The sequence below is a fragment of the Ammospiza nelsoni genome, chromosome 2 (genome assembly GCF_027579445.1).
Source record: "Ammospiza nelsoni isolate bAmmNel1 chromosome 2, bAmmNel1.pri, whole genome shotgun sequence".
Lineage (NCBI taxonomy): Eukaryota > Metazoa > Chordata > Aves > Passeriformes > Passerellidae > Ammospiza > Ammospiza nelsoni.
Genome location: NC_080634.1, coordinates 111526137 through 111545963, shown reverse-complemented (window position 1 = coordinate 111545963; position 19827 = coordinate 111526137). Strand labels below are relative to the sequence as shown.

Sequence of the window (19827 nt, the reverse complement as noted above, 5' to 3'; positions counted from 1 at the left end):
AAGGCACTGAACAGCATGTAACTTTAAACCATGTAACAAAGTTATCAAGGGTTTTGTATGAATTTTCTTGGTTCATTTGCCTTTGGACATAAAATTCCCTGTCCTACTCCCCAAACTGAATTTTCTGTCTACTGACTTTCTTTCTCAGGCCTCAATTCACAGCTCAGACTGGGGCCAGAGGATTCATGTGCAATATCTGCCCTTCTCTTGGATAGACTTCTTTGAGATGCTCCCTCTCAGTATAATAATATTTGTCAAGTTTCTCCCCTCACCTATTTGATCCCTCAAAAAAGCATTTGAAATTATCTCCTACTTTGTGGTACCTAATTTAATCTAAACTTGATACATGATTAATGTGACTTGATACATGAAGAAAAAAAGAAAGAAAGAAAGAAAGATAGCACCAAAACCACTGCATATCTTTTTTTTTTCTTTCATTATCAACCCCCATTATCTGTCCCCATAACCCAAAGTCACTGCTCAGCCCCTTTTGCCACCTTCCTCAAATGACCAACACTCTGGCTGAAGGCCAGTCCTGAGGAGTTTTATACATTATAGCTTTATCCACTTGATCAGAAATTGGAAAACTCAGAAATAAGACTGAGTTGCCCTTCCCAGCTTGTCCCATAAGAGAGAAGTGTCTCCACATTTCACCCACATCCACACTCCCCTCATTCTGCAAGCACTGTAGGAACTCTTGATGGCCTCAGAGCATCAGGTGCTTGTAAAAAATAATAGCGAGAAGGACAAACAATGTTCTTTATTTCAGACAGGCCATTCATTAAATTGTACCATTTCTTTAACTTCTTTTATAACATCTCAAGATATTTAATCCTGAGAGCAATGACGTGCTGAACCTAATAGTAGCTGAGGACCAGCACAGCTGGTCCTGATTAATTTCTGAAATGTTTATGTGTACATATCAACTATGTTTTACCACAGTGTACAGCAAGTCTGATTCAAGCTTGCTTATTTAACCCATAGTTTGTGTGTCTTACATGTTATGCAATGAGATTAGATTTCTCAAGCAGCATTTTCATTCTGTCTGACATGGCTTAATGCTCTCCCAGCTCTCCTGAAACCAGTTCTGTTGAAGAGCCTTCAAGAGACGCAACACCGAAGCACAGTGGTAATTTGAGGGAGACAGAAGATCTTGTCAACAAAACATGCAATGGCAGAGTTGTGATCACCCTCCTCACTTGAAGAATCTGTTTTCCCAAGCCACAATAATCTGTTTTCTGAAGAACATTGCTTGCATATGGCTCAGTTGCTCAGTTACTGTGCATGGGCTGCAGGAGCAGGTGCAGGACAGGACAGAGGTGTGTGAGCACCTCTGGGTGCCAAGCAGACATCCAGAGCACAGAAGGGACAGTTTACAAAGGATCTGATCTTTCTTGACTCCATGCATCTGTTCCTTTATTAAGATTTTAGAGAGAAATGGTTCTTGAGGTTTCTCGGGAAAGAACTGTGATTAAAAGCACTAGATGAACATTAATTAGCTAATCCTAATGACAGCCCTTAAAGTTAGGTATTAGTGCTGTCTGAGACGAAGAAACAGAGAGCCTAAATAATTAACCCAAGGTCACTAAGCAAGTTAGGGTCAGAACTGGCAAAGAAAATCCAGGAATGCTGTCTTTTAGTCCTGTAATTATATTAGTTTAATCCTCTTTGGTTAATTCATTCTTAGTCCTCAGAAACTGCTAGTAATTTGATTAGCTCATAGACAACTCGTTTTTCTGATAGCTTTGCAAGAATCCACCAAAAGATATAATCAAAATATACTTGTCCACAATCATGGTGAGATGGGTCTTCAACAACACAGGGAATAAATATTTTCCTTTTTCTCCAACACTCAGAGAGCAAAGGGCCTGTTTCCAAGATGGGCAAGGAGCTTGGGTCAGGGGCAATGGTGTTTGGTACTATCTGAAGTGAAAGGATAGGGCCAAACAACATTTTCTCCTTCTTGCTTTTTATTCCCATGCACCTTTCAGAAGCATCCCACTTTGCTCAAATGTCTGGGACAACTCCAAGGTCTCACAACTGATGAACAGAAATCTGCAACTTTTGATTTTCAATGGCTATGCCAGAAAATGAGACAAAACCACATGAACTGCCAAACATCCAAATCTCCTCTAGGTAATTAAATCAAGTGATTACTTCAGCTATTTCCTGAAGAATCAGCAGTGCTTTTCTGTTAGGTGACTTGTGCATTTGACAGGAGAGCAAGGAGCAAGGATGGCTGGAAATGTGTTACAGCCCTGGCCAAGCACTCACTGATCCCTCAGTCATGGCTCACCCTCCATGCCCACGCAAGGTCACTGCTGGTGGTGACTGTGAGTTACTCAACCAATGGACACCACCAACATTCCACACATCTGCAACAAGTGACTCTCATTAAGCCATTGCAAAAAAAAAAGAAGAAGGGCTTAGTGGAAAATAATCCTCTAGCATCCCTTTTACAATAGATGCCAGAAAACGTTGTCTACTTGACTGGTTTTCAAAGATGTTTCAGGCTGTGCTCAGCCACCAGTCCAACCTTCTGAGTCACAGGTGAAAAAGACAGAAACAGAAGAGACAGAGGCATTTCCATATTTCCCCTGTTGTCCTCAGGACTTCTATTTATTTTTTAAACAGATCTCTGAAAATAAAAACAGAAAAGAAAATATTTCTTAAGTCTGACTAAGCTGTGCTGCTACTTAGAATGGTGATTTAGCCACAATATCATTCCTCTTACCAGCTATTCCCTCTCTTGCAAATCTCAAGTGAGAAAGAATTGATGAAACACTAGCACTTGAAGCAATAACTTGAGTAGCACTTCTTCAGCACAATGTCTAATGCATAGATGCTGCATTATTTTCCCTTTATTCTTCCCTTTCTTAGCATTTTCTGTATTTTTATTCTCTAATTATTCATTTTCTTCCTGTTCCCCCTACTTGCCTTCTCAATCCTACTTCTGTCTTCCCAACCCTCTCTTCCAGGTGACCCCAGGGAAAGGATCACTTTGGCTGGGCTGTGCTTGCAGCCCTACATCTTCAAAGATTTTAACTCGCAATAAATGTACCCACCAACCATAGCATTTGCTGTCAATCACCTGTGTCACCATCATATTTTCTGAAAAACCCTCTTTGCCCAGGATTTCCCTCCTGGGAAGCCAAGAAGCCTCAGAGAAAAAGGAAACCAATATTATCTCATTTGCTTCTCCGGCTTTTTTCTGCTTTGGAATGTGGTTTGGAGATTGTTTATCTAACAGTTTGATTGGTTTCATTGTTCTGGAGATTGGTTTCATTGGAGATTTGGTTTCATTGTTTTGGAGATTGTTTATCCAACAGGTGGTTGTTTGATTGGTTTCATGTGAATTGTTTTGACTTAATGACCAATCGTGGTCAGGCTGCGTTGGACTCTGAGGAGAGAGTCACAAGTTTACTATTATTATCTTTTAGCCTTCTTTAAGTATCCTTTCTTTATACTTTAGTATACTTTTTGTATAGTATAGTTTTAGTATAGTATAGTTTTAGTATAGTATAGCATAGTTTTAGTAGAATAGAATAGTATAGTATAGTATAGTATAGTATAGTATAGTATAGAATAGAATAGAATAGAATAGAATAGAATAATAAATTAGCCTTCTAAGAACATGAAGTCAGATTCATCATTTCCTTTCTGCCATGGGGGAGCCTAAAAATGCCCCAAACCTGTTTTTCCTCACAACTGCTGCATCTGGGATTGGATTTGAGAAAGGCCAGCTCAAAGAAGATGAAGCAAGTGCAGGACCAAGCCCATCCTTCCCATCACTCCAGCCTGACTTGCACGTTATCAACCAACCATTTGAAACGAAATGCAAGTGCAAGCCGGCACACACTGCCCTGGGGTGCTGGGTGGTGTCACAAGTGCCTCTGGCACAGGGTTACTGGTACCTTCTGGTTTACTTTAGTGGCAGCCACGGTCATGTTGCGCAGGTCCTGAGTGTTGCAGTCACTGGAGTTCATGCAACAGCTCGTAGGGATGCCGTGCTTGAAGAAGTAAGGGCTGGTGCTCCAGTTGGTGTAGCTCTGAATGCCACAGCAGCTCAGCTGGGAGGGGTAAGAGGCAGGTTTAAAACACACAAACAAACAAACAAACAAACCAGAATTAAAACTAGATCAGAATCATCTCGGCCCACTGCATAAGCTCATAATCAAAATAATGACAGGGTACCTCAAGTTTTGAAAAGCAGATAACACCCCTGCCCCATTAATTACAAAAGTACCAGGGTACAATGTAACTTACAGAACATGGGAGCAGATGACCTACTAAAAGAAAGTATTATATGAGCAGAACTATTATTTGTAACATTTGACAAAGGTCCAGCCATAAACCCATCTTCTTTTAGTTGACAATCTTTTGGGGGTTTTTTGTTGTTGTTGTTTGTTTTCTTTACTTTTTTATTCGGTTAAAGATAACCCTGCAAATTCAAGACCTCAAAGCATTACACAGAATTGCATGTAACACATACAGTTTCAAACTAGTACAAATCAATGAGATGAAGCCTCTCTAACTCACCAAAATAATTTCTAGGACAATTCACTGAGCTGTGAATAGAAAGACACCATATGTTCACAGGGTGTATCTAGGAAGTCAGCTAGAAAACCCTAAATTGGGAAGGATGTTCTGATTTAGATCCTAAGATAGAAGTCAGAGACTCAAAAGTATGGAGTATGTGCTGAATTTTCTGCATGGAAAGGGCTTATAAGTGCATTTCCTGTAAAGAGAGAACTATGAATGAAATTAACATTCTGCTACAACAGAAACACTGAAAAACTACTCAGAACTATTTCGTTTGGTCAAATCCAAGGAATCAGAAATTTAAAATACAGGTTAACATTATGCAAACAGACAATTTGACAGCAGAATATACTCAGTCTGGAGCATTGCAGTAATCTGCTAACCAGGAGAAGCCAGGTTAGAGCACAGTTTCAACCATGCTGAAGGGTCCAACACAAGAGCTGTAATTTCTAAAGGTCTGGAAGCCATCAATACAATTACACTGACATTTCAGCCATTCACAGAGCCACAGTCATATGGAAAGGAAATTGGCTCATGGAATGTATTGCAAACTGAAGAAACAGCTTCTTGCTAGGGCAGAGCTTCCAGTGGGAATTTAAATGTGAATTTTATCAGTCTGTGTTGTAGTTGGTGGGCTTGGTCTCTTGTGGGTGGCATCCCCAGCTGGTTTGGCTGTGCTGTGGCATTTGCTCCTGCCCTGTGTCCTGCAGGAAGGCAAGGCAATTCCCACTGTCCTGCTGCCACCCTGAGGGGCAGAGAGGCTCCTGCTCCATCCCTCCAGCACAGCTTTCAGGCCAACCTCAGCAGCTTCCCCTCCATTTTCCTCTGGGGAAAAGATCCCCAGTTTTTCTCCTTAACTCACCAGGTCTCCTTTGCCAGCCTCTCACTGTACTTGTGAAGAGAACTGCTGCAGTTTATCAGTGATGCAGGACACAAGATTATAAAACCCTGTCGCATCCAGCTCAAATTGAAAACATTTTATGATCTTATTGGAAAATTCCCTTAGGAACAAGGGGTGTTCTTTAGGAATGGACCTGCCCCATAAACCTAATTCAAGATCTGGGACCAATAACAAGCCAGTGGGATAGGTCTTGCCTTTATCAGACAGCTTTTTCACTAAAATTTAGGAATCCTGGGCAAGCATTTCCTTTAGATCAGTTTTTCCAGCCTCTAACTTTGCTTGCAAATTACAGCTTGGAGATTTGATACAGCCATCAAAACTTCACATTTTGGGATTAAATCCGTGCTTTCTCTATTGTCTAAATTTTGGTACCCAGTTTGAGACTTACACTTTCCTGTACGTTATCCACTGCATGGCTCCGCTCATCATTCTTGTTGTAATTCTGGATTGCCTCAGTGTATGTCCTAAGGAAAGTATCCTTGATCTGTGAGGGTGAAGAACAAAAAACAGCCCACGTGAGCAACAGGAAGCACAACATCGGAAGCAGTTTTTGCAGAAAGCAAATTTCCTAACAAGACACCTAAACTAGCCCTTCCCAGTTGTTTTTAAGGGTGTTTTTAGAGCTGGCAGAGCTCCTTCTTAAATGTCAGGAATAATTTATGCCATTTTTCTAGTGGGATATCAGACATAGAAACAGGACCACTCCAGCAAACTGATATGTTAAAAAAGTACTGTAAAATGACTTAACCTATCAAAAAGGTATCATTTTATGCTTTTCTCCCTAAACACTTTGTTCCAGCTCTAATTCTGAAGGAAACTGCATGCTTCTCCCTGCTCATGGATGCCAGCTGTACAAACACCCTGGGACACAAGCCACTGGCACCAAAGTAAGTTATAAATCTCCTGACCAGGCTTACCCAGCACCAAAGGGATTTGGATGAGGGAGAAGAGGTCCCTCAGCTGGAAAATGTCAGGCACATCATCAGGAATGGCACTCTGGGTGGGAAAGGGGCTGGGAAGCAGATGATGTGAGCAACCCACATGGCTGTGGCCTTCACAGGAGTCTGCCTCTCCCAAAAGGGAGCAGCCTGACACTGGGGCTGTGGCAGGTTAGGTGGGATGAAATGGGAATCCTCAGCAGGTAGACAGGCTGAGGCTGTCCTAATGAGGCTCAGGACCTCATTAAAAACAATCCACTGCTTGCAAGGGTGAGCAGCAGAAAACTCTATAGCAATGGAAATGTCATGTCAAAAAAGCTGGAAAAGCAGCTCATTCAAAGAGAAGAGACAAGGAGGGTCTCTGGGGCTGCTCTGGTTCAGCACCAGCGACATGGAGGTCCATGGACTCACAGCCAGAGATAGACCTGATTACAGTGGATAAAGCAGGAGTGTTACTACAAATCTAGACCATCACGCTTTTTAAAGCTTCTTCCTGTCCCAGTTTCCTCCCTCACTCTACTTCTAATCTCTTCTTATTCTCAAGATAGAAATGAAATCCCATCCCACTCCCTCCCCACCCCCTCTCCCCCAAGAAAAAAAAGATTTACAAAACTGCAAGTCTGGTGTGATGCAGAAGTTTTCTCTGCCTTACATAAACCAGCATTTGCCTGAAAAGTGTGTTCAAGAAAAGCATTTAATCTATTTTGCAGCCCTCAGCATATGCAAAAGAGTAAAGATCTTCCATGGTGGACTCACAAAACCTGATAGCTCCAGAGTAAATCAGCAGGCAGCTGAGGGCAAAAGCTTTGGCTAAATCCCCTCATTTGGAATGGCACTGGTTTTTAGGAGCTGCACAGGTTATTGTGTCACAGCAGCCCCATCCCTGGAGATGTGCTGGAGCCAAGCTCAGTGCCCTGCACGTTCTCCATGCTCCAGGAACTCCTCAGCAGCTCCTGCCCTGCCAGCTGCAAACATTTCATCTCCCACCTTCCAGCTCAGCACACTTCCACCTACCTCGTGGCGAAAGACAAACCCTGAAATGCCAGCCACCAGCTCAGCCAGGAACACCAGGGACAAGAACATGGCATACTGGAAAGGCAGGAGGCAAGAGAAGTCAGAGCACGACAGGCTTTTGTCTCAGCACAGATATTATCACATGAAACGTGATATAATTTTGTCTCAGCACAGATATTATCATATGAAATGTAACCTTCCCCTCTAGGCACCCTTCAAAGGTGTTAAGAAACCAAAGGTCTTTTGGAGGAGATACACAGGTTATGACCTGAATGTAACACATGAGTTTATACAACTCACAACTGATATATATTGCTTAATGACTGCCTTTTCTGACATTTCTGTTTGCACATTTCCCAGCATTCTTATATAAATTAAAACACACTCACGTGCCAGAGGTGAATCCAAGTCTCTCAGGTTTTGCTCTTGCAATAAGGAATACAAACACACCTTTCCTGTTTGCATGGGGCTCTGCTAAGCTCAACAGGCTTCCCCAGGTGTTTTGGTTTGTGTTTATCTATCTCACTGCCAAACTAGGATCTGCTGCCTGGTTCCTGAAGTTTCTCCAATGAATGAACTGAAACATTGCCTTCACTGGAAATATTCTCACATAACACCAGACATATGCTCCAAATACTTTGCTGAGCCAAGGTCCATATTTGGCTTTAGGTGCAGCATTTGGATCAGGAGCTAAATAAACCTTGAAAACAGTGCTTTCAGTGTAGGCACTCACCAAGTACTAAAAATATATTTAAGCAGAAATAAAGAAGGTAAAGAAAAATTGCAAAGTGAGATAGTAAAATTTGAAGTTGGGGCTTAATCTTCTGGAGGAAAAATTACCTTTTTCCTCCACCTGTTAAGCAACAGTTAATTAAGAAAGGAAATATGTTAAATTCAGTCCTAGCAGGATTTAGTAGAGAAAGGGAAACATAGTTTCATGAAAGGTTATTGGGGAAAGGAGCACAACAGTGAAAGCAGAACTAGAAAACACATGTGTCCAATTAATGCAGCTGTCAAAACACTGTCTGTTCAGGAGAGAAAAGAAGTTTAGAAATATTTCTTATACATACAATGAAAATAAACCCACATGATTGGGACAGCACATGCTAGTGTTAGTGGCATAGCTTTAGGAAAGTTATGGAGCAGCTAGCAGAGCCTGATTTTTCCTATGGATTTATATCATTATTCACCTTTATCCCTTTCCCATCTGGGCTGCAGTGACTCCAGCAAGCCTGTGCACATGCCCTGAGAACCCATTACCAGCAAGAGACAGCAGAGAGGTTCTTGCCAGCTGATGGAATTGCAGCTGCTCCCTCTCCCCTTCCCCTCCCTGCCATCATTTGAGGAAATTAACTCCTTTAAAATGTCCTTTCTTTTTTAAAATGCAGTTAAAACTGGAGAAAAATTATCCCATCTCCTTAGAAAACCAGTCCCAAAATACTGTAGCAGGAGATGCAGTGTACTGCAGTGTACAAGCCCTTTCTTGCTAGTTCAGTGCTTCACAAGTGCTATTTCCACGCTTCAAATCATTTCTCATGCAGGAATTTGCTCCTGAATATGCCTAGAAACACAGTTTATCATGTAAGCTTGTTTAACCTGTAGTTATTTTGAATTTTAAAGTAGGCTGGAAAACTCAGAACAGAGAAACTCATATGGAGAGAGGTTAAAGTGGACTGAGGGACAGCTTCCCCTCTGCTCAGTGCACCTCGAGCCCCTGCTGCTTTTGAGGTGAGGCCAAACATACTATAAATGCTCTGCTTTTTGGGTTGAATTGTTCTATCCTAGTGAATGTTAAGAGAAAAAGAAGGGCTGGTGTGCTTTCATGAGGTACTAACTATTCTTTCCATAATTTCACATCAGGGTATTAAACTGACCCCTTAAAATACCATTCGAAAGAATTTCAGATTTATGATGCTTTGGGCATCTTTCAGATTGTAAATATATTTATCTGTGTGGCTCACAGAAATCCAGAATGATTGTAGAACAACTCACAGAGCAATTCAGCAGCACCACCCTGCTCCAAACATTTGGGCCTATGAGCCATGTGTAGCAAAATTCAGTCACAGTCAATCTAAAACTGGGTTTGGTGAAGAGTTTTTTCCCCCCTTTGCCCAAAAGGCACAAATGTTGAAAATAATGATGAATAAATTCTAGCTTATGTGCCTAGAAAGATCTGTCAGGGCGTGGGGGTGTGGCAGCACTCTCTGGTCACAGAGAGTGACAGGCACAACTTCCCCAGGCATCATCCTGGGAAAGGCTGTGAGAAGATCAGAGAAAAGAATGAGAAACAATTCTCATCTTAACCTGTTGTTGTGAACATGTGGAGTGTTGTTATGGAGATTTTTTTACCAAAGGGTAGGTTCTTAATTAGCCAATGGTGATGGTGTTTTAATTAAAGCACCAGTTAGGTGCAGCTGTATCGTAACTGTCTATAAAAGCAATGGGTTTCTTAATATGATAATAATAGTAAAGAGATTGATCAGGCTTCTGTGAATCATGGAGTCAGTGCTAATTATCACCATGGCAGTGACAGTGGGGGAATCCCAGCTGACCCCAAACCCTCCTCAGGCCCTGGGGTTTGCTCACCAGCTTCAGCATCCATGGGCTGCCCCGGCAGGTGGCGAAGCAGCCGAAGAGGCCGAAGACGATGATGGTGGTGCCCGTCCCGATGAGCACGTAGGGGGCATTGGTGGAGTTCTCAGCAATCAGGGAGATGTAGGTGCCAAGGGTCAGCTTGCCCCAGACGCCCACTGCCAGCAGGATAACGCCAGTGATCTGCAAAGAATCACAGAGTAATGAGCTGGGAAGAGACCTCTGAGATCATCGAGTCCAGCCTGTGCCCCAACACCTCAACTAGACTATAGCACCAAGTGCCACGGCCAGTCTTTATTTAAACACACACAGAGATGGTGATTCTACCACCTCCCTGGGAAGAGCATTCCAGTACTTTATTATTATTTTGGTGAAAATCTTTTTCCTAACATCCATCCTATACCTTCCCTGACATAGCTTGAGACTTGTCCTCTGGTTCTGTCAGTTGCTGCCCACTGGAAGAAGGGGACAAACCTGTCAGGAGCTGTGGATTTTTGTTTATTTCTTTTTATTTTTACTTTTTTTTAAGGTTGGGGTTAAATGTTGGAGATGGTATTTTTTGTTTGGATTTAGATGCTTATTACTTTTTATTTATAGTCTTATTGTGAGTTTTATACACTTTAATATACTAAAAATGGAGTTGTATTTCTTTATAAGGGCTTTTTAAACATAAACTGTCTAAGAAATTATATTTAAATTATTTTTACTTTCACCTTAATTACTAACTACTTTTTGGTTCCTAATGTGGATTTTTTAATTTAATTATACAATGCTACTTAAACATTATGAAGAAGAAGGTGAATAAGAAGGACCACCTTTTGTTTTAAATTTATTTTGTTTTATGTATGCTTTATGTTTTTATTTTATGTATTGTTTATATATCCTAAAACTTTATATTTAAAGTTTTCTACCATGTGATATTATACACCTCTATTTACACACTTACAATCTCAGTTTTACCATTCAATTCTGGAAGCTTTCTCCACAAATTCAGGTCAAATGCAGCGTTCCCTTGGGGGTCAGTGCTTGTCAGCACAGAAAACCTAAAATTCTCAGCCAGCAACTAAAACCTAAAATTCTCCAACCAGGAGCCACAGGGGAGGGCATGCAAAGCCTTCCAAAGTACTCAGTGGCCCTGCAGGGATGTGCTGGTGCTGTGCTGCTGGCAGGTGGGAGCCTCAAGAACTCCAGAGGGACAGACAGATGAATTAAACTCCAGCATCGTTGCACTGAGGCTGGCACTCAAGGACAAACACCTAAGGGTGATCACTGCCAGGGGAGGATGCAGTGTGCACCTGCAGAACAGCCCCAGGGACACATGGCCAGCTCCTCGTGTCCCCCTGTCTGTCCCCTGCTCCCCTTGATCAGCCTCAGCAGGTGCTGGCATTTCTGCTGCCACCTTGGGACAGGATTAGCAGAGACTTCTGCTCTCCTGCTCCCACTGACAATGAGAATAAATCCAACTCTTGTCCATCTTTCAGTGCAACTGTGTGAAAAGTGCTGAATCCTTGTTATGGCACCCAACAGCTGAATATCAAAAAAAAAAACCACTGAGGAGCCCACCAACCCACAGACAGCAATGCCCTTGCCAAGCCTGTCCCATCCCTGCACCTCACCTCTCCTTGTCCTGAACAAAAGTGGATTAATCAGCAAAATCTGAAAGCAAGCTGCAGGGGACTCGGAAATCTGCAGAACAACTTCTGGTTTCTTGCCTGCACTTCCACAAAGGGCTGGTTTCTGTGCCTAAGCTGCTGAAAGTTTTACCACCATCCCCAGGGAGGCATAAAAGCAGCCTTCACTGCCAAAATGAACAGGCAGCTTCACATATGAAAGAGAGCTCAAGCCTCCTAATAAAAATAATTTTTAGTTGGCTGTTTGAAACAATTACTAACCCTTTACTATGCATTTTAAGAGTTTGGTTTCCCCAGGTCTCAGGGGGAGCCTATTCAATTTATGGCACACAAAGACTTTGGAAAAAAGGAGGAAAGCCTCTTGGTGGTTTATTCCCCTTCTGCTTCTTAATAGAGCTCTGATTTACAGGGATTTAAGGAAATCCCTGAGTTTGTTGGGAGGTCTAAGCCTCTGGGAAGCTTGGCACGGTGCACAGGGGATGGGATGTTTGCACAAAGATGCTGAAGATGCACCTCAGGTTGCAGCAATGCTGGCTGGAATTTTGCTCATGAAGACAAAAAAAACCCATAAGACTCCCTACAAACCTTTCCATGACCTTTATTCAGCAGAGCACAAGCAGTGGTGTGACTAATGCCTACCTCCACCCCAAGGCAAGCCTCATTTCCTCATTTCCAAGACACACTTTTTATCACTATCTCTCTGTGCCATCACATAGTTAGGGAACAATAAATGTACTGGTTTCTGGTTTAGGTTTTAGATTTTTCTTTAAAAGCAGGAGAGACACGGGCAGATAGAAGACCAGGACAGTGCTGGCCTGAGAACAAGGCAGCAGGAATAGACACGGCTCCAGACACTCACCATCAGTACACACATCTTCCCTTCACCTCCTTCCTTTGACCCAAAATCTCTCCACCAGCCTAATTCTGTGAGCTGTGACAGAATTGTTGCAAAAGCAGTGTGCTGTGTGTCCCTTTACACCTGAAATTTCTAAAAGGAAACTCAGAGCACCTTCTCCAATGCACAATCCCTCCCACAGTCTTCCCTACTCCCTTTCCAGGAAAGTTTCAATTCAGACAATGATCATACCGGAGATGTAGAAAGTATTTTGGATATCCTGGCAGTCAGAGGAGAATGATTACCAGCCCTTTGACCTTTAGAGATCCTCTGAGCATCCAAACACCTAAACCAAGCACCTTTGTTTATCTACAAACACATGGAAGAGCCAGCACACATGGAGCATGAGAGCAGCAGTAACATTCCACCAGTGAATTCCTACAGCAAAACCTGGTCTTCATATGGCCCAGAAAGAATTTTAAGATTTGTCCTGGAGATGCTATTTGTCCTGGAGACAGCTACAGCCTGTGAGGGAAGTGTCATGACCCCAGTCCAGATCCTCAGCAGCCACAGAAAAAATTACCTGGCAGCTGCACAGCCCACCATGCCCCAAATGAGACATCTGGAGTGGTACAGAACAACAAGCATTTGCAAAGGAAAAAAGCTGCCAAAAAAACCAAAAAGGAAGAAGTTTCCTTCTAAAAAGCAACTGCCACACACTCCTATCTAAATGTAAAGACACGTGGGATCCTGTCTTTGGTGTTTTTAAGGGAAAGAAAAAGAGAACAGCGACCCAAAATCCCAAGTTTCAAGGCCTGTCACAAACTTACCAAATGCTTTTGATTCAGGAAAAAACTCCAGAGTTTTCCTTGGACTTTATGCAAGCCTTGTTTTAAGCAGAAATAGCCCACCCTGGACAACACAGGCAAAGCCCATATCCACACCCAAGCAGAGAACATCACTAGAGATTCCTGCCAGCAGCCAGGGCTGGCCTGATTTATCCATGCTTGGGACCAGTTCCCATGATCACAACAAGCCCCAGAAACTCAGGCAGGTTTTGTGGCCACAAATGGGCTTGCAAGTGGTTTGTGCTGGTTTTGGTAGTCTCTTTTTCATGCTTGCACCCTGTCCTACCCCCCACACTGTTTTGATGGATTTCCCCTGCACCTCCTGTTTCTTTTCTGTGTTCCTTCTCTAGTTTGAAACATTATTAGAAAGTTATTTCATCCTGGATTTCATCAAAATTAGATGATATCTTCCTTACAAAAGTTCACTGCAGTGGAAGCCCCTTGCACTCATGTTTCCTCAGCCAGGAAACCAGAGATGCAGCATTCCATAAAACATTATTAGTCCTGACCTTAATTTAGGTCAAAATTTTAAAGGTTAAAAGGAAAAAAAACCTCAAAACACAGGAGATATCCAAGTAGGGCAAGGATTGTAAAGGCTGCACACAAGTAGAAATCACATTGTTTAGCCCTGGCAGGTCTCACATTTCAGTGCCTCTGAGCCCAGGCTCAGCAAACACACCTCAGAAGCCCTTGACTGATGAGATGGCAGGAAATGAAGCAGGTGGGCCACCTGGACATTTTCTAACAAAAAACACCACTGAAATCATGATGATCCCACAGAATGTTTTAATCTAGATGAATTGGATTGTTCTGGCTTAAAAAAACCCCAAAATCTGTGAACCAACCTCCCCCCCAACTCTGCCGCTTGCCTCTCCTCAAGCATAATATCACAGGCATATCCCACCAGTCACTGATTTCAGTCAGACAGGATTTCTAATCCCTTTACCTTCCTTCAGTATCAATACAGATGTTTCCAGTGTTACCTGCAGTACCACTCCTAGGTCTGGATGTGGTGGAAAAGTTACCATGCAACACGCAGAAATACAGCAGAACTGACTGTCAGCTCTAACTCCACTTGTCCAATGAACCAGCTGCTTTTTGGAGACACACAGACAAAGATGTGGCCAACAGCACTGACACAAGGGTGTGTGCCTTTACAGGACACAGGGAGAGTCATGCCCTGGTAATGCTGGGCATTTCTAAAATGAGAACTAATACTAAACACATGAGGTTACTCAAGAAAAGGCAACATAAAAATGTTTGATAATTCCTTCTTTTAATAGTGCTAAAACAAAGATTAAACTATCAATCCCCCTCTTCTAGATAACAGCAGCAAAATCTGCAGAGAGGAGTATTCAGAAAATAACTTCTGAAAGTGCACTGTCTTTAGTTCTGTCGGAATTAGGCAAGAAAACACTATGAACTCATTTCAACTGGATGCACACCACTCCTAAAAAAGTCTGTTGTCTGCCAGAACCCAAAACCCACAGAGCACTGGTGGCATGATCTGAAGGTTGCTGCTGCTGATACAGGAGGCATGAAAGGTTCTACACCTCACATCCCCAAAGATTCAAGACTGTGGCATTCACATTCTCTGAAAAAATCCCTTCGCCCAGGATTTTTCTCCTGAGAAGCCGAGAAGCCTCAGAGAAAAAGGAAAACAATTCTTATCTCATTTGCTTCTCCTGTGTTGTGCTCACATGTGGAATGTGTTTGGAGATTGTTTAGCCACAGGTGATTGTTTCATTGGATTCTGGTGTGAGTTGTTTTCACTCATTGGCCAATCAGGGCCAAGCTGTGTTGAGACTCTGGAAAGAGTCACGAGTTTTCATTATTATCTTTTTAGCATTCAATAACTATCCTGTTTGTATTCTTTAGTATAGTATAGTATAGTATAGTATAGTATAGTATAGTATTCTTTAATATAGTATAGTATCATAAAGTAATAAATTAGCCTTCTGAGAACATGGAGTCAGATGCATCATTCCTGCCTTTGTCAGGGCATCCCCTGCAATACAATACAAGACCCTAATTCAAACCCTTATTTATACTCAGAACTGCCATATGAAATATTTAAAGTTTGTCAATTACAGAGCTGAAGATAAATGTGCAGCAGGAATGGCTGGTTTATTGGTCCACATAATTAATGTCCTCCTGTTCATTACTGATGTGAGCAATTTTGATTCCTAAGGTCTGTCAAAATAAAACTTGGATGCCAATGCTGATTGCTGCAGAGCACATAGCAATCCCTTCTACTCCCAAAAGCAGCAGGAAGAGCTCAGCATTTCTCTGGACCAGCTCTTTATCTACAGAACTGAGATACAGGAGGGCAACTTCATTAATGAGGATCTATCTCACTGTAGGTATAACTCTTCTATTTAATTTAATATTTTCAACCTCGCTAAATGAATGAAAAATGTGGGCAACTTAAAAAGAAATTCAAAGCAGAGGCAAATAATCAGATACAAGGAAAATAACCATGGCATTTTCAGTTCCTCAGTTCCAAAAACTTCCTTTTCCAAACCCCACCCTCCCTGCATTTTGGTGGAGGCATGCTGTCTCTGCACAGCTGTCCTGCAACCTTCTCCTCAAACAGGCTAGAGAAAATGGGCAATGTGCATAAAATGGATGAAGCCAGGGGAAGGCAGACAAGAACTATCTCAATCCATCTTGGTTGAAGCTGAAAGGTCTAGCAATAGGTTTAGCAGGCTGTGAGGAAATGAGAGAGGACCAAGGCACACAGCTAATTAGCTCTTCCAGACATTTCCCCAAAGGAGGGAAACTTTTTCATGAAGAAAATGTCTGACCTTGACAGCATCCAGAACAAATCCTGCGTTAAAAGCATGTCCAGAGAGACTTAAAAATAACTGGCCTACCTCTGAAAATTTTATAACTTTCCCAAAATAGGCAATGGATCACATTCAAAATGTTCTTGCTTTCCAGCTTGTCAAGCACTGGGAGTGGCTGGCTTTGAGTCTTCTCCTTCCTCAGTCCCTGGGCCCTCTTCAGGCAGGCAGGTGACTAAAAGTGATATAAATCTTCCTTTGAGCCTCAATTTCAGCTTTTCACAGGCAGGGGCAAAGCATTAGGCCAAGATACAGCAGAACATGGGAATGCCTGTGAGCCAGCAACACACCTGAATTCTCTGTCTTCACATGTGCTGATCTTGGCTACACCTGCAAACCCAGCTTGGGTCACCTTTGCACAGGACTGATCTCAGCTGGAGCGAACAGGAAATGAAGATGCCACCAGCTGCACCTTTGGAAGAAGGCAACAAGTTGCAAGCCAATAAATCATCATTTCTGGCCCCTTTGTAAACTGAGAGACAGCCTGTAAAGGTCACTGTGTTAGGAAAAAACACCTGCAGTGGCCACTCCCGTATGTAAGTGTTCAGTGTCTTCTAGCTCCTGACTTCACCATTTCTTAACAATTTCCCCAGTACCAAACATAATTACTTTGTCACTCTTCTCTTGTAACTCAGATCTGTCCCTCTTCTTCTTCTTTGTTCCTTACAGTTTTCCATGTAAATAATTCCTTTCTAAAAAGACACAGCCAAAAGGATTTAAAGGAAAAATGCCCTAAGATTAATCCATATTCCTCTCTGAGATGCCTTGCCTGTCTCACCTGGGCAGGCTGCCACGCTTTGGGCTCAGGGTTTTCTCTCCCTGTTACACGTGTGGAAGGTCCACCACAAGGAATCTTGCTCCATCCCTTCACCTCAGGAATCTGTTTATGATCCCTGCTGCTCAGCATCCATCCAGAGCTAGCTGCTGTCCCAACACTGATTATCCAGCAGAGCCCTTGCTGTTTCTGTGCAAAACTGAGATTCCTGTGCATTAAATCTACATGTGGAAAGCATCCCCAGGGATACCAGCACAGGCCAGCCACAGCAAGGGGGATGCTGCCTCTGCTCTCATGTCACCACTGGGTCAGAGCTTAGTATCCATCATACTCAAATCAGGGGACAACCACTGAATCTGCCCTGAAACACAGTGGAGGATATTTTGATTAGACACACTGATATCAAGCTTAACACCCTGTTCTGGCACAGCTCCTTTCTGTGAGCTGACTATTATCCTATTTCCTTTTCAATAATATTTTTAATTTTCAGTGTTTGTCCTAGCTGGGACACTATTACAAGAACATGAATAGTTGTCCCAGGTGAGCTGACATGAGATTGAGGTCCTCAGAGGTCAAACTGTAGTGCTGGTAAAAAAAATGAAAAGAAATTGAAATACTGGCTGTCACACAGATGACAAAGTGAAAACCTAATTATCATGGAGCTGATCTGGCTTCTCACCACCAACTCTGCAGACAGCAGAGTGTGTACTAATCCCTAACTTTAATAGTGCCTCTATCAGCTACAGAGTCAAATGACCTCTGAAAGGAAGTGGATATTTTATAAACAACCTAGGTGTTTCCCAGCACCCTCACCCATCCATTCACCAACCACACCCCAAGTTCTAAAGGTGCTTTCCTTGCAGGCTGGGGCAGAAATGACAACCAGGACTGAATAACTTACTCTGCATGGAAAACAGATTAAAAATCACATAGAGGTGAGTGCAACCTTCTCCTTGCAACCAGAAGAGGCCAATGATCATTTAATGAACAGCAGGGAAGAAAACATCACAGTAATTTTGTTTGCTGCAGGATAAAAAATTGGACATGGCCCAAGAAGTCCTAGGAACACTAACAAGGACTGCAGTGGGGAGGCAAGAACTTGAAAACAACCTTGCAGCATTGCTCAAAACTAAGGATTTCTTGCTAATACAGTGCAAATACATATTTTTAGAGAATTTTTCTCTAAGGAAACAATTGATTACATGCCACTTGTAGGAAGATTCAGGAAGAATAAGGACATTTGGGACCTGATCTCTGTACTAATATCATGCCTGTGATGAATAATTATAACAAACAGCCATATTTTCATGCTGAAGATTATTACACCTTGCACTTTCAGGAAAGAAGTTGGAAATCTCAGTAAAATGAAGTTCTTTATGATGAGAATTATACTTATTTTTATGTAAGGCACTTCATTAAATGAGAGAAGATATTCTGCTTTGCAGTTTAATCACCAGTGGCTCTATTAATTGATGTATCTTTTAAGCCAACTTGCAGACAAAAATGTGGTCATCTCTGGATAAAAATAAAACCCAAAAATACATTTCTGCTGGGAATTTTCAGACCTAATTTCTTGAAATGTAGCTTTAAATACGCATGACTGAACATCTCGGGGAAAAGAACTTAGAGTGGAGACTTCAAAAGCAGCATCCCACTCTGCAAGGCTCAGGCACACTCCGAGCCAGAGGAACTGGGGATGTTTTAGAGGTCTGGCAGTGCACAGAACAGAAGGAACTAACTGATCATCAGCAGAGTGATACAGCCAGAGAATATTAACCTGTGGGGCAGAAAGTTTTTGGAAGCTTAAATGCAGCAGCTGTCCTTCATACTCTCACTTTAAAATCCCCTCAGCAGCAATACAGAGGTGACAGAAACATTATTTACACAGCATGACATGGCTTGGCCTCAAATTTTAAAGCAGCTCACCTATTTTACTGAGATATAAGACTTGAAATTATAAAAAATGCAAGACAATAAAATGCTTTGAAACAAGACTACCCCTAATTAAATACCTTTTTTCTTAAATGCTCTTGTTGTTTGCTTGCCTCCTAATAAATCAAGGCAAAATAGAAACTTCTATAATGCCTATGTGAACAAAGCAAAGGAATAAAATGAAACACACTGAAAAATAGTCTCTAGTGCTGTCCATGCCCATGGGACTCACACTGTGCACAAAGCCCACGCTGAGTCAGGCTCCGGGGGAAAGACTCCCTCGTTCCTCAGGACTGACCAGGACAGATTTTAAGAGAGACCCCAGCCAAGGAGTTTTGGTAATTTCAGTGGATCAATCAGCACATAAATTCCTCCCTGCACATGTAACAGCCTTACCAAGATTGGATTTAGCCGTAAGAAAACTTGAAAAGAATTAAAAAGAGATGTACAAGCTCATTAGGCACTGCATACCAACAGCAGTGGCATGAAACTCCTTCAGAATAATTTTTTATTCAAGCCACGACAGTCCTAATAACCTTCAGAAAAAGAAGAATATGGCACTGAGGTGTGAGATGATAAATTCAGTAGTAACAAATGCAAGGTCATGGTGCTGGGACCAATTCCGATTGAATTTGCAAATAATAGTGGAGGAAAAGGATTTGTGAATGCCAGCTGACCATGGTGCTGATGAGGATCTGCCACCATGATACTTTCTGAAAAAATCCTCTTTGCCCAGGATTTTCTCCTGGGAAGCTGAGAAGCCTCAGAGAGGAATGGAAACAATAATTATCTGATTGCTGCTCCTGTGTTTGCTGCTTTGGAATGTGGCTTGGAAATTTTTCACCAACAGGTGAATGTTTGATTGGTTCCATGTGAATTGTTTTAACTTAATGACCAATCACCATCAGCTGTGCCAGACTCTCTGAGCTTTCATTATCATTCTTGAGAAGCCTTCTGATGTATCCTTTCTCTT

At 42.2% G+C, this 19827-nt stretch overlaps 1 protein-coding gene across 1 annotated transcript in view; it reads right to left on the bottom strand.

Moving 5' to 3' along the window:
* The window catches only part of TSPAN7 (tetraspanin 7), a 90916-nt gene that overhangs the window by 8595 nt on the left and 62494 nt on the right, over positions 1 to 19827 (bottom strand). Inside the window, exons 2-5 of the mRNA XM_059466466.1 lie at positions 9982 to 10170; positions 7396 to 7470; positions 5832 to 5927; positions 3915 to 4070 (exon numbers count right to left, since the gene is read on the bottom strand). Coding sequence (XP_059322449.1) covers positions 3915 to 4070; positions 5832 to 5927; positions 7396 to 7470; positions 9982 to 10170 — 516 coding nt within the window. The remainder of the gene's footprint in view (positions 1 to 3914; positions 4071 to 5831; positions 5928 to 7395; positions 7471 to 9981; positions 10171 to 19827) is intronic.